Source organism: Acinonyx jubatus, chromosome C2 (assembly GCF_027475565.1).
Source record: "Acinonyx jubatus isolate Ajub_Pintada_27869175 chromosome C2, VMU_Ajub_asm_v1.0, whole genome shotgun sequence".
NCBI lineage: Eukaryota > Metazoa > Chordata > Mammalia > Carnivora > Felidae > Acinonyx > Acinonyx jubatus.
Window position 1 is genome coordinate 155133609 of NC_069384.1, and position 26627 is coordinate 155160235.

The 26627-nt window shown below is 43.7% G+C and overlaps 1 protein-coding gene across 12 annotated transcripts in view; it reads right to left on the reverse strand.

Annotated features, from left to right (window-relative positions):
* Window positions 1-26627, reverse strand: part of ANO10 (anoctamin 10) — a 283614-nt gene that overhangs the window by 89249 nt on the left and 167738 nt on the right. For 5 of the 12 annotated variants that reach the window (XM_053221788.1, XM_053221789.1, XM_027040517.2 and 2 more), the window contains one exon: window positions 17949-19224. The exons of the other annotated variants lie outside the window; for them this stretch is intronic. In XM_053221788.1, coding sequence (XP_053077763.1) covers window positions 18871-19224 — 354 coding nt within the window. In that variant the 3' untranslated portion in view covers window positions 17949-18870. Of the gene's footprint in view, window positions 1-17948; window positions 19225-26627 lie in introns of those variants that run through there. 12 annotated transcript variants of the gene reach the window in all.

A 26627-nucleotide genomic window follows, 5' to 3' on the forward strand; every position in this document is an offset into this window, starting at 1 on the left:
GCCCAGTCTTCAGAAAACAAGGAAAAGTCTGAGAAACTGTCACAGCCCAGAGGAGCCTAAGGAGACATGGCAACTAAATGTAACGCAGTATCCTGGATGGAATCCTGGGGCACAGAAAGGACATGTAATGAAGAGTAAGGAAATCCGAATAAACTGTGAACTTTAATTAATAACAATGTAGTGGCACCTGGGTGGCTCGGTCAGTCAAGCGTCCAACGTTGGTTCAGGCCATGGTCTCGCGGTTCATGAGTTCGAGTCCTACGTTGGGCTGTACGCGCTTGGGGTTCTCTCTCTCTCTCTCTCTCTCCCCCTCTTTCTGCCCCTCCCCCATCCGCGTGCGCCCTTTCTTAGAATAAAAATAAATAAGCTTAAACAAAATGACGTCTTAGCAGTGGCTCACAAATTGGACGAACGTTATGAGACTAAAACCAGGGGACACATGAGGCCCATGGGCAGTATCTGAACCACTGCGCCGAGTTCTCGGTAAATCGAAAACTGTTCTAAACAGTTATTTAAAAGCCTCTGTCGTATACATTTCCTGAAGGTTTCCAGGTAAAACAATCAGACTGGTGTCCGAAAGAAGCCTTCTGAAATCGACTCGGCTAAATACTTCCTAACCCCTTCTCCGCTAACAATGCAAATCCCCCGCGGGTCCTGCGTCTTCAAAGCTGCGCTCGTTTCCTACGGCAGAGGCGCTGCGTCCGTCGCGGCTGCGGCGTCAGTTTCTCAGACGCCGTCCCGACACGGACGACAGGGAAGGCCGGGCCCGGGAAGACCCGGAGAGCCAACCTGGTGCCTGCCGTTCTCGGAGGGGCCGCTGGGCGGCGGGGCCAGGTCTCCGCTGCTGCCTTAGCTTCTGGGGCCCAGGGCTTCGGTCCTCCGGTCCGGCGAACGCGCTTCCTACTCGCATTTCCCAGGGCTCGTTAGGATGCAGCGTTCACGTCTACTCCTTGCAGAACTCACCGGCAACATCCTGCACTCGTCAGGTTTTGCCTTCATGCAGTGAACATCCTACGTCTTCGCCAGAGTGAGGGACGTAGCCAAAACAGCTGCCCAGAGGCAGTGAATGCGGAAGAAAGAGGAGGTAAAAGAATACAGCCGGTTCCACGGTCTTCGCTCAGTAAGAGAGTAAGTAACTTCGGAAACCCTGAATGGAGCTGGTGTCGAAGAAGAAAAGGGCTAGAACTCTTCATGGCTACACTTGTGTTTAAAGATCAAAGTTAAACTTTATATTCTTCACTGGCATGTTTTCTCAAAGAAAACACTGGTTTGTTACTCTTTTCTTTCTTAAACAAATCAACTAGATGTGCTTAATGAACATCACTGTTAAAAGAGGAAAGAAATCTGAACTACTTCCTTGGCAAAAGGTCTCACCAGGGACTTCAAAGGACGCGCACAGTTACAAAATAACATTCGCCATCACCATGCTGGAAACACCCACGGGAGGGATTTTCATAGGCAGATAAAAATAATTTCTAAGGCTTGACAATAGCAAAAGCAGTTTTTCCTAGCTATTCTGAGTTTATTCTTTTCAAAATGTACATATTTAATTTAGGATTTTGAAATACGTGTTAAAAGGTAATACAGTCTCACGGTTAGGGGAAAAAAAGTTAGCTGATGAAAAATCTCTCTCTGCCCCTGCCTGCCAGTGCCCTCCTGTGTCCTGTGCTCAAATATACAAATAAATGGGAGTGTGTTATTACTTTTCTCCATTTTTACGTAAAAGGAGCACACAGGATTTTGACTTACTAATATCAGAGCTCTTTCCATATGGGTACACAGAAAGCAACCATAATTTATTTACCCCAATGGACATTTACATTATTTCTGTTATTATTAACGATGCTGCAGTGAATATCCCCATGTACTTACAATTTGGACATATGCAAATATGGGATTCTATCCCAAATATAGAACTGCTGGGTGCAAGGATGCGTCTAGTTTTAATTCAACTAGATTCTGCCAAATTGTTCCATACGTGGTGTTAGGCCAGTATGCACTCCCAGAAGCTGAGTATGAAGTACCTGCTCCCCTGGGAGAACGAGGAGAGTATCCCTCTTGTGGATTTCTGCTAGTCGGATAGTTGATAACTGGTGTTTCAGTTCAGTTTCCATTTTGGATTTCTTACTCTGAGTGGTGCTGAGCCTCTATTCATTTGCTTAACATCTATCTGCATTTTATTAATTTGTGAACTTTCTGTTCACAATGAAAAGCATTTGGGAAGGTTGGGGGATTGGAGGAAGGAAAAAAGTAAGGGGAGGAAGAAAGAAGGAAATACATCTATTCAGTTCTGTACAAGGACAAAGATCTCATTTTTTTTTTTTTTTTGGCTTACATTTAATCTGATTTATAGTGGAACATGTCTAATTCTAATGATGTTTTATTATTACTTGTTTATTAAGAAATTTTATTTTTAGAACAGTTTTAGTTTTGCAAAAAAAAAAATTGCATAGAAAGTACAGAGAGTTCCCATATACCCTTCACTCCTCCAGTTTCCCCTTTTATTACCATTCTTTACTAGTGTGGTGCATTTGTCACAACCAAGAACCAGTATTATTAATTGAGGTCCACAGTTCACATGAGGGTTCTTTGTTATGGGTTTGTACAAATGCATAATGTCACGTATCCACAATTACTTACCATAAAGAATGGTTTTACTGCCCTAAACATCTGTGGGTCACCTATCCTTCCTCCCTTCCCCCAAACCTCTGGTGACCACTAATCTTTGTACTGTCTCTACAGTCTGCCTTTTCTAAAATGTCATATAGTTGGACTCCTACATTACTGTAGCCTTTACAGAATGGCCTCTTCCATTTGGTTACAGGCATTTAAGTTTCCTCTATGTCTTTTCATGGCTTGATAGCTCATTTCTTCTTAATTTAATGTTGGAAAACATTCCATTGTATGGATGTACCCTAGCTTGTGTCTCCAGTCATTTATTGAAGGACATCTTGATTGCTTCCAATTTTGGCAATCATGAAGAAAGCTTCTATAAACATACATGTGGAGGTTTCCGTGTGGACATAGGTTTTCGACTCCGTTGGGCAAATATCTAGGTGGGCAATTGCTAGGATGTATGGTAAGGAGTGTGTTTAGTTTTGTAAGAAACTGCCAAATTGTCTTCCGCAACTAAGGGAAAGAATCCAGTCTATAAAGGCTGCACTATTTTGCATTCCCATCAGCAGTGAATGAGCTGTTGGATTGTTTATTCATGGATTGTTTTCTTCTGTTTAGATTTAAGAGAACTTCGTATACTTTAGATACAAGTCTTTTAAGAGATGTGCCTTTTGCAGGTATTTTCTCCCAGTCTGTGGCTTGTCTTTTCCGTCTCTTACCATTATCTTTTGCGGAGCCTAAGTTTTTGATTTAGAAGAAGTCTCACTTGTCAATTATTTCTTTCATGCTTTTGGAACTGTATCTAAAAATTCACTGCCAACCCTAGGTCACCTAGATTCTCTAGAAGTTTTATACTTTTTTGTTTTACATTTAGGTCTCTGATCCATTTTGAGTTAATTTTTGTGAAGGGTGTAAGGTCTGTGCCTAGATTCATTAGTTGGCATGTGGATGTCCAGTTGATTCACCACCATTTGTTGAAAAGGCTGTCTTTTCTCCATTGAATTGCCTTTGCTCCTTTGTCAAGCACAAGTTGCTTATATTTATTGGATACAGTACCAGTCCCTCTATTCTGTTCCACTGATCTATTTCTCTATTCTTTTGCCAAGACCACAGTCTTGATTCTGAAACGTTATAGTATGTCTTAGTGTCAGTCCTCCGACTTTGTTCTTCTTCTTCAGTATTGTGTTGGCTATTCTGGATCTTTTGCCTTTGCACATCAACTTTAGAATCAGTTAGTTGACATCCATACACAAGAGAAATTATTGGGATTCTGATTGGAACTGCATTGACTCTACAGATCAAGTTGACGATAGTGAGTCCTCCCATCCATGAACATGGACTAACTCTCCATTTATATTTTCTTTTATTTCTTTCATCAGAGTTTTATAGTTTTCCTTATCAAGATCATATGTGTGTGTGTGTATGTGTGTGTGTATACATATATATACATATATACACACATATACACACACACACATATATATATACGTGTATGTATACATATATAGTTAGACTTAGGCCTAAATATTTCAATTTTTTAGCAGAGTGCTGCTAATGTAAATGGTATTGTGTTTTAAATTTCAAATTCCAATTTTCATTGCTAGTATATGGGAAAGCAACTGACTTTTGTTCTATTAGAATTGTTTTTGGAATCAAGTTAAAAAAATTAGTTGTCTATATGCCTGTGAATGCAACTGAAAACAGAAAATCTGATTCCTGAAACTGTGAAAAATTACATATCTGGCTTTTCACCTATACTAGAATCAGATTACCTAAGAGAGTTCCCTGGTTATGATAAAGAAATCTTTTCTATTAATAACTTTGTCATTTGTGATACATTTTTAAAAATCAAATGATAAACTTTAAATAAGATTCCTGAGTGTAATATTGAAGCCCACACGAACTAAAGCCGTATTAAAGGACCCTGTGCTTGAGGAAATATTGAGCACCGCTGTGCCATCTTTTGTGGCACAATACAGCAGGTTACAATGTGCTTGTATCAGGGGCACCTGGGTGGCTCAGTCGGTTAACCATCTGACTTCGGCTCAGGGCATGACCCAACAGTTCGTGAGTTCGAGCCCCGCACTGGGATCTGTGCTGACAGCTCAGAGCCTGGAGCCTGCTTCGAATTCTGTGTCTCCCTCTCTTGCTACCCCTCCCCCCTCTCAGAAATAAACATTAAAACATTTTTTAAAAAAGTGTTTCTACCAAACTGTGGCACAGTTCTGAAAAATTGCATTTTGGTCATAAATTACTTAGTTTCTACTGTCCAGGCATTCTCTTCTACTGCTTAGGCTTTATAATATACTATTGAGAGTAGGTATCTTAAAGTTAATGTCTTTAAGATAAAGTCAACTTAAAGTCTTAAAGATGATGTTGATCTGGTAAGAAGAAACTCTCCTTATTTTCAGCGTAAATTACGGAATAAATATGAAGTTTACAACATCTGAGCTGTGGTCTCTAAGTCCGCTGTCAACAGTTGCTCAAGGAATCTTCAGAGGAGGACTACTCGGTGTATAACGTAACTGCAGGGACATGCCTCCTACATGCCCCATCAGGACTGCCGGGCACATTCCCCCAGGTGCTCAGGGTGCTGCTGGAAGGCACCCCTCAGCTGAAGGAGGTCACCTTGCCGAAGCCCACCCTTCCCCGAGGCAGCCTGCACCCAAAGACTGGTTTATGGGGGAGGGAAGAATAAAAGCCTGGCCACTGTCCCAGCTTAAGAGCTCAGTGCGGGGGCGGCTGGCTCAGCCGGTTGAGCGTCCGACTTCGGCTCAGGTCATGATCTCGCGGTTTGTGAGTTCGAGCCCCACGTCGGGCTCTGTGCTGACCGCTCGGAGCCTTTAGCCTGCTTTGGATTCTGTGTCTCCCTCTGTCTCTGCCCCCTCTGCTCATGCTCTCTCTCTGTCTCTCAATAATAAACAAATGTTAAAAAAAAAAAAAAAGAGCTCAGTGTGGAGTGGCTGAGCTCTCTGTTGAGACTGCACTGCCGCCCAGTTCTCCCCTCTGCTCCGTCCTGCTTCCTTCCCCTCTTGCCAGGTGGTGGTTCTCAAGGGCTCTCCCTAGTAAATGTCCTGCACACCAGCGTCCACCTCAGAGTGTACTTCCTGGGGAAGCGGACCTGTGACAGCAATCAGTCAAATAATAAGGATGTTAAAGCACCTTTCCTGTGGCTTTGTCTAGGCATGGTGGTTAGTGATGGAGGATGGGGCAGCAGAGGGGTGGGACAGGTGGTAAAAGAAATACGACCCTAACCCTTCCACACAAGGACCCTGCAATGTAGCTGAGGAATCTAAATGCACTTAGAGGAGCCTACAAAGTAATACAGATGAATTTTAAACAAATACACTAGAACGTATACATTCAAATAGCTGAGTCTGGGAGCTCTCTGCTTATTTTAAAGGATTGGAATGGGTGGGGCACCTGGGTGGCTCAGTCAGCTACGCATCTGACCCTGGACTCTGGCTCAGGTCATGATCTCACGGTTTGTGAGTTCCAGCCCCACATCAGCTCCACGCTGACAGTAGAGAGCCTGCTTGGGAATCTCAAGTTCTTGAGATTCTCTCTCCCTCTTTATTTGCCCCTTCCCTGCTCACACTCTGTCTGTCTCTCTCTCTCAAAATAAATAAACAGAAAGAATTGTTTAAATAACTGGAATGGAAAAATCACACAAGATTTTTAGAACTCTTAGATGTTCAACCAGAGTGAGCAAATGAAAATGGCTTTTTGTTGTCATTGCTTTTCTATTTCCAATTGTATTGGGCAGTCTGGCCACCAAGGAAACTCCTAAGATTTGGTATCAAATTCTTTTTCCTACTCTAAAAGTCAAATCTACCCTCAAAGGCTAAAGATTTGTTACTAATAGGGGCGCCTGTGTGGCTCAGTCCGTTAAGCATTTGACTTTGGCTCAGGTCAAGATCTCAGGGTTCGTGAGTTCTAGCCCCATGTTGGGCTCTGTGCTGACACAGAGGGATTCTATGCCTCCCTTTCTCTCTCTGCCCCTCCCCTGCTGGTGCCATCTCTCTTTCTCTCAAAAATAAATAAACATCTTAAAAAATTTGTTACTAATGAAGCTGCCGGGCAATTCTAAAAGAGGCTTCCTTAATACTCTCTAGGCTTATAAATACATTCTCTCTCTCTTTTTTTTTAAGTTTATTTATTTATTTTGAAAGGGGGAGGGAGAGAGAGGAGAGAGAGAATCCCAAGCAGGCTCTCTACTGTCAGCGTGGAGCTGATGTGGGGCTGGAACTCACAAACCGTGAGATCATGACCTGAGCCAGAGTCCAGAGTCAGACGCGTAGCTGACTGAGCCACCCAGGTGCCCCACTGTCTCCTTTTTAAGAACAGCTTTATTGGTGTATAATTCTCCCATCTTAAGTGTTTACAATTCCATGGTTTTTAATATACTCACAGGGTTGTGCAACCATCACCACGATCAATTTTAGAACAACTTCCTTAACCTCCTCTCCCCAAACCACCACCCTCCTCCTTTGCTATCACTCACCAATCCCTCATGTCTCCCAAATCTAGACACTCACTAGCCTGCTTTTTATGTCTACAGATTTGCCTGTTTTGGACGCTTCATGTAAGTGGAATCATATAATATGCGACTGACTTTTCACTTGGCATGTTTTCAAGTTTCGTCCACATTATAGCACGTGCTCGTAATTCATTTCTTTTCACAATCTAATAAATCCAATTGGATCGATAAACATTTTATTTATCCATTTGCCAGGTGACGGACATGTGGGTTGTTTCTACTTTGGGGAAAGAAACAACGCTGCTCTGAACTTTTGTGTACAAATCTTTGTGTGGACGTAAGTTTTCATTTCTTTTGAGTACAGACCTGGGAGTAGAACTGATGGGTCATGTGGCAACTTCATGTCTAATATTTGAGGAATTGTTAGACTGTTTTCCACAGTGGCTGTAGCTCTTTACATGCCGACCAGCAATGTATAAGAGTTCCAATTTTTCCACATGCTTGCCAACACTTACCATTATCTGCCTTTTTATATAACCTTCCAGTGACTATGGTCTCATTGTGGTTTTGACTTGTATTTCTCTGATGGCTAATGATGTGAGGATCTTTACATGTGCTTATTGGCCATGTTTTATCTTCTTTGAAGAAATGTCTATTCGGATCCTTTGCCTGTTTTAAAATTATTTGTCTTTTTATTATTGAGTTCTTTATAAGTTCTAGATAGAAGACCTTTCTCAGATGTATGATTTGCAAAACTTTTCTCCCTTTTGTAGGTGTCTGTTACTTTCTTGATGGTTCCTATGAAGCACAAACCTTTTCCATTTTTATGATATTCAATTTATCTATTTTTGTCTTTCATTGTTTGTACTTTGGCTGTCCTGTCTCAGAAACCTTGCATAATTCGAGGCCATGAAGATTTACACCGATATTTCTTCTAAGCTTTATAGTTTTCGCTCTTACATTTAGGTCTCTGATCCATTTTGAGTTAATTTTTGCCTAGGCTGTGAGTAGGAGTCCACCTTCATTCTTCCCATGTGGCTGTCCAGTTGTCTCAGCCCCATTTGTTGAAAAGAGTACTGTTTCTCTACTGAGTGAGTTGTCCTGGCACCCTGACTGAAAGCCCAAGTGGGGATTTATTTCTGGACTCTCAATTCTATTCTATTGGTCTGTAAGTCTATCCTTATGCCAGTATCACACAGGGCATCCTTCTTAAGGAAACCGCGACATGCGACCACTCACCACGACTGCTCACTGGGCACCCACAACGTACCAGACACGGCTCGAGGTGCCGCAGAATCCGGAGCTCAGTTGGAGCTCAGCTTTGTGCAGGAGACACGAAATTAAACTGTGTATAAGTAACACCTACGGCGTGGCAGGGGTCGATAAGTATCACTTAGGAAGCAAAGAAGGGGATATAACGTAGAGCGAGGAGGGCTAAGTTCAGACAGGATAGCCAGGAGGGCCTCACCAAGAAGGGGAGTGACAAAGACCAGAAGAAGGTAAAGAAGCTGGACATGCTGCCCTCGGTGGCGAAAGCACTTGAGTTAGAGGGCAAAGCAAGGGCGAAAGCCTGATGGGCTGTTCATCCGAAGGCCAGGCGGAGGGCCAGTGTGTCCCAAGTGGAGAATGAGAGAGAGGTGAACATGGGGCCGGACCCTGGGGTGCCTCATGAGTCACTGTGAGGTCACAGGCTTTTCCAGTGAACGGGATGGACGCCTGTTGGAGGTTTCTGGGCGGAGGGGTAACACGGCCTGGGTAAAGCGATTAACACACCACAACTCCATGTTGAGACTAGGGTAGAAGCAGGGGCCAGTTAGGGGATCGCGTGATAACTGAGATGAAGGATGGTGGGGGCCTGTGCCAAACGGGTGGCGGTGGGGCAGGGAGCGGTGCTCTGGCTCCGAGGTTGGGGCCGGACGGATCTGCCTGCAGACGGACGGGGCACGAGGGAGCGGAGCGCTGGGGAACATGAGGTTTCAGGCCTAAGCCCCTGGAAGGATGAAGTTTCCCTTGCCTCTGACAGAAAAGCCTACAGGAACGGTAGCTCCGGGGACAAGAGCTTATCTTGGGAAATACTGATCTTGGGACGCCTAACCCTAGCAAAGGAGTCAAACAGGAACTTTTGTTTACAGAGCCGTGAATAAAAATTTGAGGTCCCAAGGCATCTAAACAGCACTTGTCACTGAGAAGAGATCACCTGAGGGATGAATGCAGACGAGAAGAGGGGTGCAAAGGTGGCCCGAGGCAGCCTGGCCTCAGAGGGCTGAGGGGTCAGACACAGGGGCACAGGTGCAGACACAGGCACGTGCACACGCACACAGGCAAACATACGTGCACACACCAGGCCCATGTGCAGACAAATGCACACACAGGCGAGGAGGAGAGGAGAGCAGGAAGCAGAGAGGGAGGAAGAAGCACTAAGGAAGAGCGGCCAGAAAGGCCGCAGGAAAAGCAGGTGGTGTAAGCGTTCGCAGGGGAGGGGAGTCAGGCGGGCCGAGGCCTGAGGAATGGCCGTGGCGGCGATGCTATGCTGGTCCCTGGTGACCCCGAGAAGCGGCGTGTTGGTGGAGTGACGGCTGAAGGGAAAACGCAAGAAGGCTACCTGGAGGCCGTGAGCCCGGGGTTTTGTTCTGAAGGAGTGCTGTTTCCAGAGAAGGGGGTGAGGTCCAGAAAGAAGGCAATCACAACCTAGGGGGATGGGCATGGAGGGCGGAGCAGGGAGGGCGCTGCAGCCTGTGCTGGAGAGCGCGAGGGGAGGGAAGGGTCGGTGGAGCCCCGGCAAGGGACCTCGTGGGCAAGGGACCTCCTCGGAGGGGGGGGCGCACGGCCGCTGCTCCTGCAGGCAGGAGAGAAGGTCAAAGGCTTGTGTAGGTGCAGGGCCAGCAGCTGAGAGGGGGCAGGGCAGGGAGACACGGGAGGACTGGGCGATGAGCAGGCCTGCAGCCGTCGCCCAGCAGAGAGGAAGAGAGGAAGAGAGGACAGGCCGAGAAAACACGCCGAGGCCAGTGATGACTGTCAGGTGCCAGACGCACGGGTAAGGTCGGGGCGCGGCTGTGGGGTGACGGCTGAAGTCGGGGGGGGGGGGCAGACAGCTCACTGCGGGGCAGGGGTCAAGGAAGTGGACTGCTATGGCGGCGAAGCAGGTACAGCGACGGTGCCGGTACCGGGGAGAGGGCCCGGAGGGAGGGCCAGCCAGGCCCGCAGGCCCTCCGGGGGCGGGGTGAGGGGTGCGGGGGTGGCGCAGGCCGAGACCGGAAATGGGCAATGGGCTGGTCGCAGGAGAGGAGGGCCGTCCCCGCGGGGCAGCACCGATTCCTCAGACCGGCCGAACTGGGAACTGGACGATTCTCTCGCCCCTTTACCATCTGGGGGCCCTCCTGGAGCCACACGCGGGCTGCGATTTGATCTTCTGAGTTTCTGAGTGGGCGGGTGCTGGCCAAATTTCCAAATATAACGATGGAATTCATCAAACGTTGGTCCCAAACCTCTTTTTCTTTTTTGGCATCAGACTCTGACTCTGGGGCCTAGGGCACCAAGATGAACAAGACACGTAAAGGATAAATTATAATTTCCTGTGGCACATGAGGCTGTATTTACTCTGTAGATGGATATATTCCAGGCACAGCTATCGTAGAGCAAGGTCAAAATGCAACAGGAACAAAAAGTTAACTAATTTCTGATGCGTGAAGACGAAGAAAAACGAAGAGACTATTTAACATTTAAAAAGAAACCACTTAAGTATCTGCTCCATGATGAAATAATTAATTTCTTTAAATAGAAATCGAGGTGCTACTTTTTGCCCACTCCTCGCATAACTCAGGCTGGCTCCCTCCCGGGGAAGCTGGCGCTCGGCAGGGAGTGACGGTCAGCACCTGCGGAGTCATCAGGAGAAGAGGGAAGGGACGCCAACGAAAATAGAATCTTCAGACGGTGCGGCTCGCAATTAACAGGAATCTCAGCTGCACTGTCGAATGTCATCTTCTATGCAAAATGTGTACACTTCACAGCCCTGAAAGTTCCATGACGCCAGTGGCACTAATTTTTACCGTCAGGATGCTAACCATCCACTAACCCTGGGCACTCCCTCACTGGTGCTTCAGCGTAAGCCCCGGAGAACAAGTAACAAGCTGGGCACCCTTATGTAGCACTGGCTTCACAAGCAAACACTTGGAGGCAGAATAGGTGTCCATCACTAGGAGAATGGATGCATAGATTCTGGCACATTCTGAAGATGGAAATCTCTGCAGCAGCACGAAACAATGAAGCACATCTTATACACGGCAACGAAGACACCATAAGCATAGTAATGAGTGAAAAGTAACAAGAGACTCAGAGCCCAAATCCATACACGTAAATTCAAGAACACACACAAAACAACACAATTTAAATAACCGAGTGGAAGGGAAGGACATACTTGGATGCCGGTGTGGGTGCGTATGCAGGAGGAGGGTCACAGGAGTGGGACTAAAGGAAATAAAATACAAGCAAAGACGCCTGTACCATGAATCAAGGCACGGGATCAACTTGATTTGTGTATCTGAGCTAGTGGTGGTCATGGGGGAAGTGAGTAGAGCGTTCCTACGAATGGACAGTTAGTTGGTATGTATTTTTCATACTTGAAGCTTTTCACTATTTGTTACTTGTACACCTTGCTCCAGAGAGATCTATAATGTAGCACAATAATGCGCCCAACAGAGTATCTCCGTTCTATAAACTTGACATGTTTTGGTACAATCGTCATCACAATTTATGGATGGCATTTAACAGGATCTAGAATAGCGGTTGCCAAAAACGAAATCAGTCAATCGTGAATCTAATAAAGAGTAAAGCTTTGATCATAATTTGATATATTCAGAGAGAAAAGTAGATAAAAAGATTCCTGTAGAATTGAGCTTGACGCTATGATTAACAACTTAGCACACGAAGTACCTCTCAGCCAATGCTAAGCACAGCATCAGAGCTCACCCTGACAGGTACGGCTTCTTGCAGAAACGTGTCCATGTTTCCCTTTAGAATAAACGTGTGTTTCCAACAAGCTCCTGGTTCATAATATGCTTTCTGTCCTCCATCTCTAAACTACACTTTCTACGCTCAAAGGCAATCGGCTGCAGGGAGAAGAGCAGCCCCGGACGGAAATCAAATTAAGTAATGTGTTCCGAGAAGCCGCCACTTGTGATGCGGCTCGGTGCTACAGGGAGAGCTGGACAACTGTGTCTGGGGCCCAAAGGGCTCACGATCTGATCAACCAACACTCAAGGAGCCCCATTCTTACTCCCATGGAAGTTGCTGCGTGACCTTAGAATAATCGCTCGAGTTTCTTTGCATCGCTTTCACTGTGCTCCTGCCAACCAAGAGACAGGGGATGAGAGAACACAGGAAGAAGGGTCAGGAACTCTCATTTTGTTCCCAGCTTAGTGCCCACGAAAGGGGAACTAACAACATTTCCCCACTGTGCTACACGTGACCTTTGTTACTTACAAAATAGAAATATTAAAACCCTGGAGGCCCGTTACAAATGCTGATCCTGGAGTCCTTGTCAAGAAATCCCTTACAATGGAGTCTGTTGTTCAATAGGATCCATACAGCGCCCAGCGGGTGAATCTTCTTAAAGGTCTAAGACAGACACACGTAAGAAACATCCGTTCTAAGGAGAAGTTTAAGAAAGTTTCCCCTTTCTTGGAAGGATGTTCTTAGCACAAGACGATGCAGCCCTGAAAAGGTTTTGAGTCTGAGCTGAAATAATTTGATTTGCTCCACAAAACTCCTCACATCCTTTTACTCACCGTAACAATACCATATTCTGAAAGTATTTCCACACAGAAAATGCTTCTACGTGAATTCTCCTACGGATCGTAAATTCCCATTGACATCAAATGAAGTAGCGGCAGACAGGAAACGCAGACTGTTAAACCTCAGATTGGACTTCAGCCAATGTCTTCGTGCCACAAGCTTCCGGACCCATGTTTCCACGTGGCTGAGGCAGAGTCTCTGATCCCCTTGAGTTGCACGGAACGAGGTCGTGAGCAGATGGGCGGTACCATTCAGTGCCAGGCGGACGCATTCTAGCCCCAAGGCCGTCAGATGGCGCTAGGGGCAGTGGCGGTGTCACTCCTCACCGAGCGTGGCACTTCGCTCTTTCCCTGACCTGCTTTCCGTCCATCCACCTCCACCATCACCACCTCCTGCCGCAATGCCACGTTCGCCTCCTGTTCTATTCCATAGGTAGCCACGGCCCCCTCCCTGTGGGGAGGCAGTGCTGTTGGGTAAGAGGGATGGGGACTGCCTTCGCACCCCAGTTCTCCAAGACCCCGTGCTCTTCGCTAGCAAAGGGAGAAAAGGCTCGATGGTGACGGAACAAGGCTCTGTGGCCCATGGCGGTACTTGCCCACGGGCCACAGAGGAAGAACGGCTTGTGCAGAGAAGCTCGGACATGGAGTGGGTGCGTGTGGGCAAGGAGGGGACACAGCTGAAAGGTGTGCTGTAGCTGCCAGGCTCCGTGTGAGACGCTCCTGGTGAAGGCGCTTCTCAGCTGCCACCACAGGCTGGTGAGTGCTTCCGGCTGGTGCAGAAGCTTCTGCTCTGGCTTCCAACAGTCATAGGCAAAAAGTTGCTCTTTGTGGCGTGGTCAAGCTCAGCCCTAGCTGGTGGGGCTGACGAGGCTCAGCCATGACAGGAGGGACGATGCTTCAGGCCGTGGATGAGCTCTGACCCTCCCCCACCACGGTTGGCCCTTCCTGGTCTCCCCCTGCCTTGCTTCATGGGCACATTCCTGGTGAGTGAGGGGGCCTTGCTCTGCACCTCAAGATTATTAAGGATTCGAAATACAAACCTAATTTCATTTAATGTGTTTATTTAATTATTACCATAGCTCTCTAACTGAGGGATGGGAGTGCATTAGCCATCCTCATTTGTCTATCAGGTTAGAAGCAAGATGAACAACAGAGAATTCCCATATCCACCAATGGTGGTACAACAGTAGGAGAGTGATGTGGAATCTCTATGAAAGTCCAGAATGCATGTGTGTTTCCTCTCAGCAATGTCAGCTTTTTGTGGACAGCCTCTCACGATGTGCCCGGAGCGTAAACACTAAAGCTGGGACCCCGATCTCAGCACGGTGCACACAGACCCAACTGGAGGGTATGCACAAAAATCTAGGCTACGACCTAAACAGAAAACCTTTCTGTAGGGCTTACGTATGCTGGAAGTTGTTCTAAGGGCTTTATATGTAGTAATTCACTTAGTCCTCACAACAACTGCATGAAGGAGGTATGACTATCTCTGTTTTAAGAGGGAGGCACAGACAGGTTAAACAACTTGCCCAAGGGCACACAGTCAGTAAGCCATAGCACGGGATTAGAAATCAGGCACATCACAGACTAACTACCATGTAGAGCAGCTAAAAAGGAATGAACTATATTGGTCGAAGATAAGATTCCCATGTATCTCTCACATCCAATTGGAGAGACCATCCAAAGAACAGCAAAGAAATACAAAAGGCACAATTTCATAATAACGAAGAAATGAGAAGGACACAGTGAGCACATGGGATATTTCTACAAATTTCTGGAAATCTGAAAATAGATGAAAGAGTCTAGGATGATGAAACAGCATGTAGGGAATTGAGCCTGGAACCCACATGGAGGTGGGAGCTTCAGCTGCAGAAGAAGCCGCCTAACTCAACAGAGCCCTGGAGAGGCTCCATACCTGTACACTGCACTCATGATGGTGGGAACAGTGAAACGGGGGCTCATTCCCTCCCCACAGCCCTGTGTGCAAACAGCCCACAGCTAAAGAACTCTCAGATGTCCACACTCAGGTGCAAGTCTTTGCTAGAGAAATCAGTGAACTTTCTTGGAGGGGAGTTCATCACCCCGTTCCACATGCTGGCCCTAAAGGATGGGCATTACACTCTGGCCCACCAACAGTCACCCATTGTAAAGCAGGGACCCTACCTCTATCCTGAGCAAGCCGTGCCATTGGCTAATTCTCAAATATGAACAGAGTGCCAACCGACACCTGAGAAAAGCCTTCGTAAAAAAAAGAGAAACAGACACACAGCTATATATATATATACCCCAAGGTGAAAAAGAAGAAAATGGACCCCAGAGTTAACAGATAATTCAAGGGACACAGAGAAGGTTTGTATTTTATTTTCAAGGACGGCTCCAGAGAGAACTAAGAAAACCTTGCATTCACTTGCAAGAACAGATACTCATGAAAAAGGAAAAATTAGAAAACCAGAAAGAGTTCTACAAAATTAATAAATGACTGCCAAAATGAAAACTTAAACAACCCATTCTTGCATTCATGGAATAAATCCCACTTGAGCATGGTGTATGACCCTTTTAAAGGATTACTGAATTCATTTTGCCAATAAAAAAAAAAATGAAAACTTCCAACAGAAGAGCTAGGGGATCTAGCCCAAGAAGTCTTTCATGATACAGAATTATGGAGGACTAGAAAAAGAACTAAACCAAATCGAGCAGAATAAAGAGAATATTAAAAGAATATTCAGAAGTCAATGAAACAGAAAACAAACAGTAGAGAAAATCAATGAAATCAAAAGTTGGTTCTTTGAAAATAAAAATAAAATTGATAAACTCTAGCTAAACTGAGTAAGAGTAAAAACAGAAGAAAGAAATTGCCAATATCAGGATTGAGAAAGGAGTTATCATTAAAGATTCTCTAAAAATTAGAATAATGAGAAAGTAACATCAATAACTTTATGTTAATACATTTAACAACTTAGATAAAATAGACAAGCTGCTGAAAAGAACCAATCACCAAAACTGACCCAGGAAGAAATAGAAAATGAGAATACTTCCCTGTATCTAATAAAGATATTAAATTCATAATTTAAAAACTTTTCAGGCTCAGATGGTTTTACTGGAAAATTATATCAAACATTTAAGGAATAAATAATATCAATTTAAAAAAAAAAAAACAAAACAAATAATCCTGTACAATCTCTCTCAGAAAAAAAGGAAGGGAAAGGAAATTGAAGATAGTGTTGTTCTGATACCAAAACTTGGCAAAGATAATTATAAGAAAATAAAGTTACAGACCAATATCTCTTATTTAGCATAGATATAAAATCCTTAGCAAAATATTAGGAAATTGAATCTAACAATCTGTAATAAAATATAACCGAGTGGGATATATCTCAGTAATGCAAGGCTGGTTTTACAACAGAAAGTTAATTAATGTAATTCAACACATTAACAGAAAAAAATGAGAAAACTGACCTATCACAAACAGAAAATTTCTGACAAAATTCAATACTCATACATGGTGAAAGTACTCAGTAAGATAGAAGGAGAGTGAAATTTCCTTAATCTTTAAAAAGGCATCTAGGAAAAAAAACCCCAGCTAACAGTACACCAAACGATGAAAACCTAACTGCCTTTCCTTAAAATCAAAAACAAAGCAAGCATGTCAACTTTTACTACTTCTATTCAACATTCTGCTGGAGGTTATAGCCAGTGCAATCAGGCAAGAAAAGTGAATATAAAGCCTACAGGTTGTAAAGGAAGAAGAACATTTGTTTTTATTTGCAGATAACACGGTCGTATACACAATAAATTCTAAAGAATGTATTTTTAAAAAGAAATTACTATTACTAATAAGCAAATTTAGCCAAGTTGCAGGATATCTGATCATGAAAATATTAAGTCTTCTTTCTATATGTTAGTAATTAAAATTGGAAATTGATATAAATATACAATTTACAACAGAACCTAGAGACATAAAATACTTATGGGTGAATTTAACAAAATCTATGTAAATTCTGTACAACAAAATCTATAAAGTTAAAGAGGACCTAAATAAACAGAGAAATACGCGATGTTCATGGATCAGAAGACTCAATATCGTTCAAATGTCAGTCAATCACTTCCAAATTGATCTAATGAATCAATGCAATCCCCACAATACTTTTTTTTTTTTTTTTAGAAATCAGCTAATTGATTTCTAAAATTCAGATGGAAATGCAGAAAACCTAGAATAGCAAAACACTTTTGAAAAATAACAATAAAGTTTGGGACCAATAATGTCTGATATGAAGACTTAAAACCACTTAAAACTTTAAAACATGAAGATTAGCTATATAGACAAATGGAACAAAATAGTCCTGAAATTGAGCCATACATATGCGATTATTTGAATTTAGACAAAAATGCCAAAGTAATCAGTACATGGAAAAGGGTTTCTTCAACAAATGGTTAGAGTAGCACCTGGAAGCCATTTAGGAAAAAAAAAATTGAACCTCAATCTCTATCTCATACTATATACAAAAATTAACTTGAAATGCATCATAGATCTGGCTAAACATAAAAGCTAAAACCAGAAAATTCATACAGAAGAAAATCTTCAGGACCATGGCATAATGGAAGATTTTTCAGAAAAAAACATGTAAATAAAATGGCAAGTCACTGCCTGGGAGTAAATTCCTGCCTATGTTTGACAACAGACTTATGGACAGAATACAACTTGTATATTACAAGTTGTAAGAACTCTTATAACTCAGTAATGAGGACAATGCATTAAAAGAAATGGGCATAATAACTGAACAGACCATTCACAAAAGGAGATATATAAAATGCTAACAAGCATATGAAAAGATGCTCTAACATAATTAGTCACCAAGGAAATGCAAATTAAAGCCACAAGGAGCCATCACTACACAACTGTCACAATGGTTAAAACAAAACAAAACTAAAATATCGACAATTTCAAATACAGGCAAGGATGTGGACTTCTTGCAATTCACAACTCATGCTGGTCAAAGAGTAAAAGGTTAGAAACACTTCAGAAACAGTTTGACAGTTTCTTACACAGTTAAACAAAAACTTACCCTAAGACTCAGCAAACGCACCCTGAAGTATTTACCCAAGGGAAACAAAGACAAAGGTACATGAAAAAAGCATGTGAGAATGTTCATTGCAGCTTCGTGCATAATAGTAAAAATACGGGAACAACCAAAACGTTCATCAGCAGATGAGTGGGTAAGAAAATTGTAGTATATTCAGATAGGGGAATACCACTCAGCAATATGAAAAGAAACCCACTACATACAATGATGTGGATGAATCTCAAAAGCGTTATGCTAAATAAAAAAGCCAGACGCCAGCAGTATTCACAGGGTTGTTCCATTCATACAAATTTCCAGAACGGGCAACTGTAATTCATAGCGACAGAAAGCACATCAGCGATGGTCTATGACGGGGAGTAGAAGAGGCTCATTGCACAGAGGAAGGAGGAACTTTTTGGAGACGAGGAAATATTCTAAGTCGTTTTTGTAGTGGTAGTTACATAGGGGGATACATCTGTCAAGACCCATCAATCTCAACATTTAAGGTGAGAGCATTTTATTGTATGCGAATTATACCTGGGAAAACTGAGTAAGAGGACTGCACAACAGAATGATGCCGTGAGTCCTGAACTCTCAACTTTCTCTGCAATAACAACTGTATCAGATTGAGATATGCATAAACCAGGCTGTTCAGAGAATCAAAATAAGATACGGAGGAATTTGGAGTTTTCTCATCAACGGGAAGACACTGACACTTTGTATGTTTGTTTTCAGCTTTCATCACGGTAATGGGCTTCTTACCGTTTGAGCATATGCATTCTTTTGAGTTGTACAGCAAGCATTTTGGGTCATATTGTAAGTTTGAATTATAAATAGCGCAATCCACTGCTGTTGTCCTTTCAGAGCAAAATCAATTACTCCCCTGCCTCGGTCAGAAGGTCTTAGGATTTTTAGCAGCGCCTTCTCATATGCATGGTGGAATATCACAGCTGAAAACGGCCGTGGCACTGAGCTGGATGGGCAGTGATCCTAAAGGATTCTGATCCGTTGTGCATGTCAGTTTCCTAACTCCCACAATTGTTTCGGTCACCGCTGTCGCCCCAGTGTGCAGCCCAGCGTGACACACAGTCCCCGAGAAGGGCTGAAAGGGTGGGTCAAGGAACCACCCTTCATCAAGAAGACTTTCCTGTAACGGGAAATGCCGTGGACGAAGGCAAAGTCCCTGTGCAGGAAGAGTGACAGAGCCCACGGGTGGCAGAGGCTGCTCCGGTGAAAGATGTACAGGCACGTCTGCACGTGGCTCCACGTGGACCAAGGCCTGTCGAAAGAAGGAGAGACCTTACAGGGTTTCCCTCCCCCACACAGACTCTGAATGCAAATCAAGCTTTCGGAGCTCACAAGGCGTCTCTGCACTTATTGTTGTCATGACTGCATCCGGGATCCGAGTAGAGCAACCCCAGCAGCTTACGGTGTGGTGGTGGTGGTGTGAAAATCTCTTCTCTAAAACTCCAGGTGGGTTTTCAGTCCCACATCAAATGGCTTCTTTTCATGATCTGCCTTCCCGACAATTCTTTCAGGTTCATGTGGATTTAAGCTCCAGATGGCCAGGGCCATCTGGAAACATTCTTGGACCTACTGTGAGTAATCAGGCAAAGCAAGGTCTATCAAATGTCAGCGCTGCTTAAGAAAAGCATCAACAATTACAACTGTAGCTTTAAAATCACATTGAACTTTATAGCAGCTTTATTCATAATTGCCCCAAATCGGAAGCAACTAAGATGTCCTTCAACAGACGACTGGATACACAAACCACGGTACATCTACACAACGGAGTACTATTCAGTGATGAGAACAAATGAGCTAGTAAGCCACAAAAACACACGCAGGGACTTCAAATGCATTTTACTAAGTAAGTGAAAGAATCTAACCTAAAAAAGCCTACATATGATTTCAACTATACGACATTCTGAAAAAGGGCACACTGTACAGACAGTAATAAGATCAGTGGTGGCCAGGGGATTGGGGGTGGGAGGGGCGGTGGGATGAAGAGGTGACAAGCAGGAGATTTTTGAGGATGGTGAAACCATTTCATTTGATACTCTAATGGTAGATACATCGCAGTTGGCATTTGTTAAAACCCACGGAATGTACAACACAGAGTGAACTCTAGTGTGAACTCTGGACCTTAGTTAATAACGTATCAACATTGTTTCATCAATTGTAACAAATGTTACACACTACTGCAGGATGTTAATAATAAGGGAAACTGTTTAGGGGAGTTGGGGTTATGTGGTAAATATAAATATTCTATATAATTTTTCTATAAAACTTAAACTGCTCTAAAAAATAAAGTGTATTAATGTAAAAAATACATTGTAAATCAAGATTGCAGAGTTTTTAATGTTACATCTTTAAACGGACATATTCTAACTGCAAGATAATTTTCCATTGAAGTATTTTTAGAAGAATATTATAACGATTTTCTTTCTTACATAACACTGTTGTGATGGCCCAGAAAATATTCAGAAAACACTTTTCCCCAATTGGAAACCTATTTCAAGTAACATCAAACATTCAATCCCAGGTCTAACTAACAGTGAAAGTATATCCAATTTCAAAAGAAATATTAAGAAATCAAGTATAAATAAAACATTTATTTTTTCCCTCATTTGCCATAGAACATCTCCTATTTTGTGGGCACAAAGTTTCAAAACTTCAAAATTCTACACTTAGGAAATGGACTATTCCTTGCCAGATTTTCCACTCTTCATTTGAAACTTCTTAACGTCCCTCTCCTGCAGAGGACAGGTATCCAGGGCTTTGGGGTGAACATCTAGGGGGTTAAAATTCTAAACTGTAACCGGTTTTACTAATGACATTGCTGTATATGATACATTCCTACATTTTGAGAAAATTTCCAAAAGCGAAGGCCCACAATTAATCTAAATTGGTCCAACTATTAACAATACACTCACAACAATGGTTGGGGGGAAAACACAACTTCAGGTGACCTCCATGTAAACTCATGTCCTCACGAGGGCTCTTAGGGCCTGGCCTATGTCATTTTACTCTGGTCCATTCAGTCTCTCGCTCCCCCATTTGACTCTACACTTGCTCCCTGGTCTTCAAGCCTCCAACACCTGTCTCTATGTACTGTCAGCACCAACCTTGCTATTTTGGGGAGAGAACAGAGGCTTTCAGAAGAGGACATCTGTGAGTCCCCCCACCCCGAACCTGTTCCCACACCTGGCTGGACCCTTACCCTCTACCATCCGTTCCCTCTGCACTGAGGTCCAACCTGTCCACCTGTGTTTGATCCCAGCTGTCCCTCTCGCAGAGTCAAGGACACTCTCCAGCTGTTCCCACTTTTGGGGAAGCTGCTACAGTGTTAGTAGGGTGGTATCATCAAGGTGTGCCTTTCAATCTGCTCCAATGCATTTTTTAAATCCCTCATATATACACCACTCGTGAAATGTTCTTGGCCAAACTGTTTAAACTGAATCTAATCAAGCCTGTAAACCAAACTTCTAACATAACATAGGGACAGGGAGACCAGTTTAAAAAAAAAAAAAGAAAAGAAAAAAGAAGACAGACACACCTTAAGGAAACAATGAGACAGATCAACACTCTGAAACGTCTACACGACACAGTTAACGTCTACAGGGACCCTGTGAAACGTCCATGCGGACACAATGAAACGTCTGTAACTAAAAGTAGGTGCTGCAGCAGTCACTTCATGCAAGGAAATACGTGGTCACAGATCGGTACCTGAGAGGATGCTCAACATCACTCGTCACTTGAGAAATGCAAATGCTGCAGCACAACATGACCGCCAGAGTAGCCAAACGAACAAAGACCGACACCAAAGTGTTGGTGAGGGCGTCGAGGGACCAGAACCCTCACACGCTGTTGGTGGGAAAAGGCAAAATGGCACCGCCACGCGGGAACAACGGGTGGTGGCTGTGATGTCGGAGAGTTCCCTAACATATGACGCGACAATCCTACTCTTAGGTATTTACCCAAGTAAAATGAAAACCTTTACTCACACAAAACAGCGGGAAAATGCTTGCAGCAGCTCTATGCAAAATCGGAGGACTGGAAGCAATCAAAATACCCCTCTTCTGAAACACGGACAGACACACTGTAGCGCATCCACACACTCATATACTGCTCTGCACAGCAAGGGGCTCTTCACAAATGCAGTAACACGGATGAGTCTCAAATGTTATTTTAAGTGAAAGAAAGAGACTCAAAGGCTAAAAACTACACGATCCCATTTCTATGCTGCTCTGGAAAAGGCAAACCGGTAGGCAAGGCGGTGGCTGCTAGGAGTCAGGGGGAGGGAGAGGTTTGAGGACAGAGAAAATCTGAGCTCTCTTTTCTCTTCTCCTCCTCGTTCACATTAGGAGATTGCCAATGTCATGACGCCTAAGAGAAACTGGTGGGTTCGAAGGAGCCCATCAGCCTTGATTATCCAAAACCACTATGCTGCTTCTCCAAGTCAATAAACCCCTGGAGGACTTGAGGCAGGAAGGGCAACATTTCCTTAGAAATGAGGCGTTTTCTTGTTGGCGGCTGAAAGCTTCTGGGTGGACAAGGGGCTAAAACAATCTCTCCTGGATTACATTTTTAATTTATAAACAGTTTAAAATGGCTAAACCAAAGCTCTCATTAAGAGGCATATTCACTAATTTTGGTTCCCCATGATAAATTTGTACGTTAAAACAGCTTTCTGCTGCTTAATTCAGAGGAACTAGACAAAACAAACACTGGTTGAAAAGAATGGATGTATAAAAAAATCAAATATCAACTACCATAAGAGAAATGACAATTTAAAATACAATCTTTCAGGGGCGCCCGGGTGGCTCAGTCGGTTAAGCATCGGACTTCGGCTCAGGTCATGATCTCACTGCTCGTGGGTTCGAGCCCCGCGTCGGGCTCTGTGCTGACCGCTCAGAGCCCGGAGCCTGCTTCCGATTCTGTGTCTCCCTCTCTCTGACCCTCCCCTGTTCATGCTCTGTCTCTCTCTCTCTCAAAAGTAAGTAAACATTTAAAAAATATATGTAGTCTTTTAGTTATTTTGGAAGGAATGTAAGCATTTCGTTCTTACGTTGAAAGAAATTTACGTGTAGATTCAAGATGCTACCCAATGACATTCAGTTATCCCGCAGTAAGACAGATGGTCCCAAAACTCCCTGAAGAGGCCTATTTGATCTCATCAAGAGGGAAGCGCGAAGCTCCGCTTTCTCTCCAATTTTATTATCACCGATTATTCTGTGAAACTTTTTTGTCCTTTGCTTTTTAACGATACTTGATTAAATACACAATCACTATGGGAAAAGAATGAAAAAGATGCAGGAAAAGAAACAGGGAATAAGTTATCCAAATCTTAACTTAAAAACTACTGTTGTTAAGTTTGGATTGCATCCAGGCCTTTTCCTACAGAAATGCATACATGCAAATACGTACATTCACAAGTTTTTCACTTCTCGTTTATGATCATGGCCATCTTTCCAATAATAAAGATTTGTACACAGCTTTATTTTTATGGTGGCAAGGGATACCATGAGAAGAAGGGGCCAACATTTAATCGTTATCTATGTTGGGTACGCAGCTCCCTTTCAGTCCTGAACTTTATGTTAGCGTAAGGAACTTGTGAATCTTTTCTCTTACAGTTACTTCCTCCTTTGGTGCCATTCATACAGTAAAGGTCTCCCCACCCAAAGGTTAGCTAAACATTCACCTATAATTCTTTCTAGTATCTTTATGGTTTTCATTTTTACGTTTATAACTTTACTGAAACTAGATAGTAATGTATTATTAGTATAACTAGTGTATAATTTAAAGAGGGGCTCGACCTTTACCCATTCCCTCTAAATGGGTAGCCAGTTGTCCCAACACCATTCAATAACCAATGCATCATCTTCTACTGACAGGAAATACCTATCATAACATATACCAAATTTGTGTATGTCTGTACTTCTAACAGTTCCTGGACTTTGTTCTGTTCCATTTATGTATTTGGTTTTTTTTTTTAAATTTCTTTAAATGTTTGTTTATTTTTGACAGAGAGAGCGACAGAGCATGAGCGGGGGAGGGGCAGAGAGAGAGAGAGAGATTGGGAGACACAGAATCCGAAGCAGGCTCCAGGTGCCGAGCTGTCAGCACAGAGCCCGACGCGGGGCTCAAACTCACAGACCGCGAGATCATGACCTGAGCCCAAGTCGGATGCTCTACTGACTGAGTGCCCCAGGCGCCCCTCCATTTATCTATCTGCTCTGGTGCCAGTACCACAATTTTCCAGTTCCTGTGGATTTACATCCTATGATAGGGCAAATTACTACCACTGCACTCTTTTCTCCAGAAGTGTTCACGGCCATTATCTCACATTTATTCTACCTGGCTTACTTCAGATTTCTATGTTTTGATAGGCTGTTTACTCATTGTTATTTTACAATGTGTTGTTCTCTGGCATTGGATTTGAGTGATGGATTTCTCTTTCAGCTTATTTACTTTTCTCCTACAATTACCATGTACTTAATCACACCTAACTAAATACTAAAAGAAAGCTCCAAAAATTAATTGTCAGTAGGCCTGATGGTTGTCCCTAAGCTCTGGCTTACTGTGGCAACATCCTTGTCCCCAGTGTCTGAATGTGTCTGAATCCTGGGTAGAAGAGGATCCTGGCTTCTCCTAGGCCTGCCCTGGCCTCTCTACCGAGCGGGGTTTGTAGCAGTCGACTAGAAGTTGTTAAAGTTAATTCTCATGACACTGCACCAACTTCCTCAGAAAGGGAAGTCACGGGTTGGTTCTTGGTGTCTTCCTGAAGTCGGTCCGTCCCTCCTTCCTTCCTTCCTTCACCTGTTCTATCAGGTGAAAACCCATCAATTCTCGTCGGCTGCAGTAGGCCCCACTTCTCCATGAGCACCCTGTTTCTATACTGATGTAATTTGCTCCTAACTTTCCTTTTTCTTGGTAATGTTTGCTGGTTTCTCCCCTAACTTCACCATCTTCCCAGGAAATCTTGAGTGAGATCACTTTGTGGAATTTTGCCTGAGCAGACCGTACCACTAATAAACATTAAAATAATGAGAGAACTCAAAATTAACTGTGAAAAGGAAAAAGGTCTAGATCTGAATTCATGGGTGACCACAGCATGGATTTTGGAAGAAGAAATAACAAATGGCAAACCTACTTCCTGCCGGATAGAAAAAGAAAGAAGACGTGATCCTCCAGTTTTGTATTAAGAAAACAGTTCAGAATAGTTGGTGGTTATTTTTTAAGTGTCAAATCAGTAACATAACATCACATAAAAGCCATTTAGGAATCAAAGGGAATAATCTCAACACGGATCCAAGCCCCGGATACCTCCTCAGACCCTGGACTGTATTACGGGGAGGGAATGACCTGATGACAAATGACCCCTCATCTCAAACGTCCTGACACCTCCCTTCGCTGTCGGATGAAGCTAGGGTGTGATCAGGCACACGGCTCCCAGGAGGGCGAGGGGACGCGGCCTTCGGCAAGGCACAGTCTTGGCACAAAAGATGCCGCTGCTGGTTCTGAGCACGACAGGAAGCATCGCCCGCCCCTGGACAGGAGCCTTGGACTGTGGCGGACGACAGACGGGCCGCGCTGTACAGCACAGACACGTGCGGTGGGCGAGGAAGGAATGTTCCGAAGCCCTTTCACCACAGACGGTCCCTGGGAAGCGGTCCTGCGTTGCACGCTGTGCTTTAACGCACCGCTTCGCGTGCACCGAGCCTGCTCGGAAAGCATAACAAATTATGTTATGAATTCACAGCCATCCCCCAGGCAGGAGCTGTATCCCCCTCTGACAGGGGAGGAAGCAGCCGCAGCTCCTACCTAACGGTGGCTCTGCTCACTCTGGTGCCTCCCACCTGCCAGAACGGAGGCAGGCCTTCTACCTGGAGGCAGGTGTTCCCGCACAAGGAATTCATTCAGTAAGAGTTTAACTCTCACCTCCGCGCCGTGTTCGTCCTTGATATGACAGTTCCCATTTTAAATCCCGTGAGGCACTGGCACCAGGCCTACGTGGCAGGTAATTCAGAAATAAAATGACGGTGATCTACCCCCTGGCAGAAGCTTGAGAAGTCAAACAAGTTATGAGGCTTCCAACTTCTATCTCTATTTCAAGGTGAGAGCGCCTAAAAGCAAAGCCAAGTGCGCAGTAGTATTTTCACAGCCCCCTGAGGAAATGCCTCTACTACGTTAAGGCACTTCAGAAACTATGTTCAACTATATTGAAACTATATTGAACTATGTTGAAACTATGTTGAACTATATTGAAACGATACTAAACTATATTGAAACAATATTGAACTATATTGAACTATATTGAAACTATACTGAACTATGTTGAAACTATATTGAAACGATATTGAACTATGTTGAAACTATGTTGAACTATATTGAAACGATATTGAACTATGTTGAACTATATTGAAACGATATTGAACTATGTTGAAACTATATTGAAACGATATTGAACTATATTGAAACTATATTGAACTATGTTGAAACGATATTGAACTATATTGAAACGATATTGAACTATGTTGAAACTATACTGAATCGCCTACTACGCACATTTTCTAAAACTATCTTGAAGACATTGATCATTCAGCAATCAAGGTTCCCTAATCAAGGAATTATCTGCTAAGGTCATCTTGGGGTTTAATTTTCCCTGAAGAATTTTTA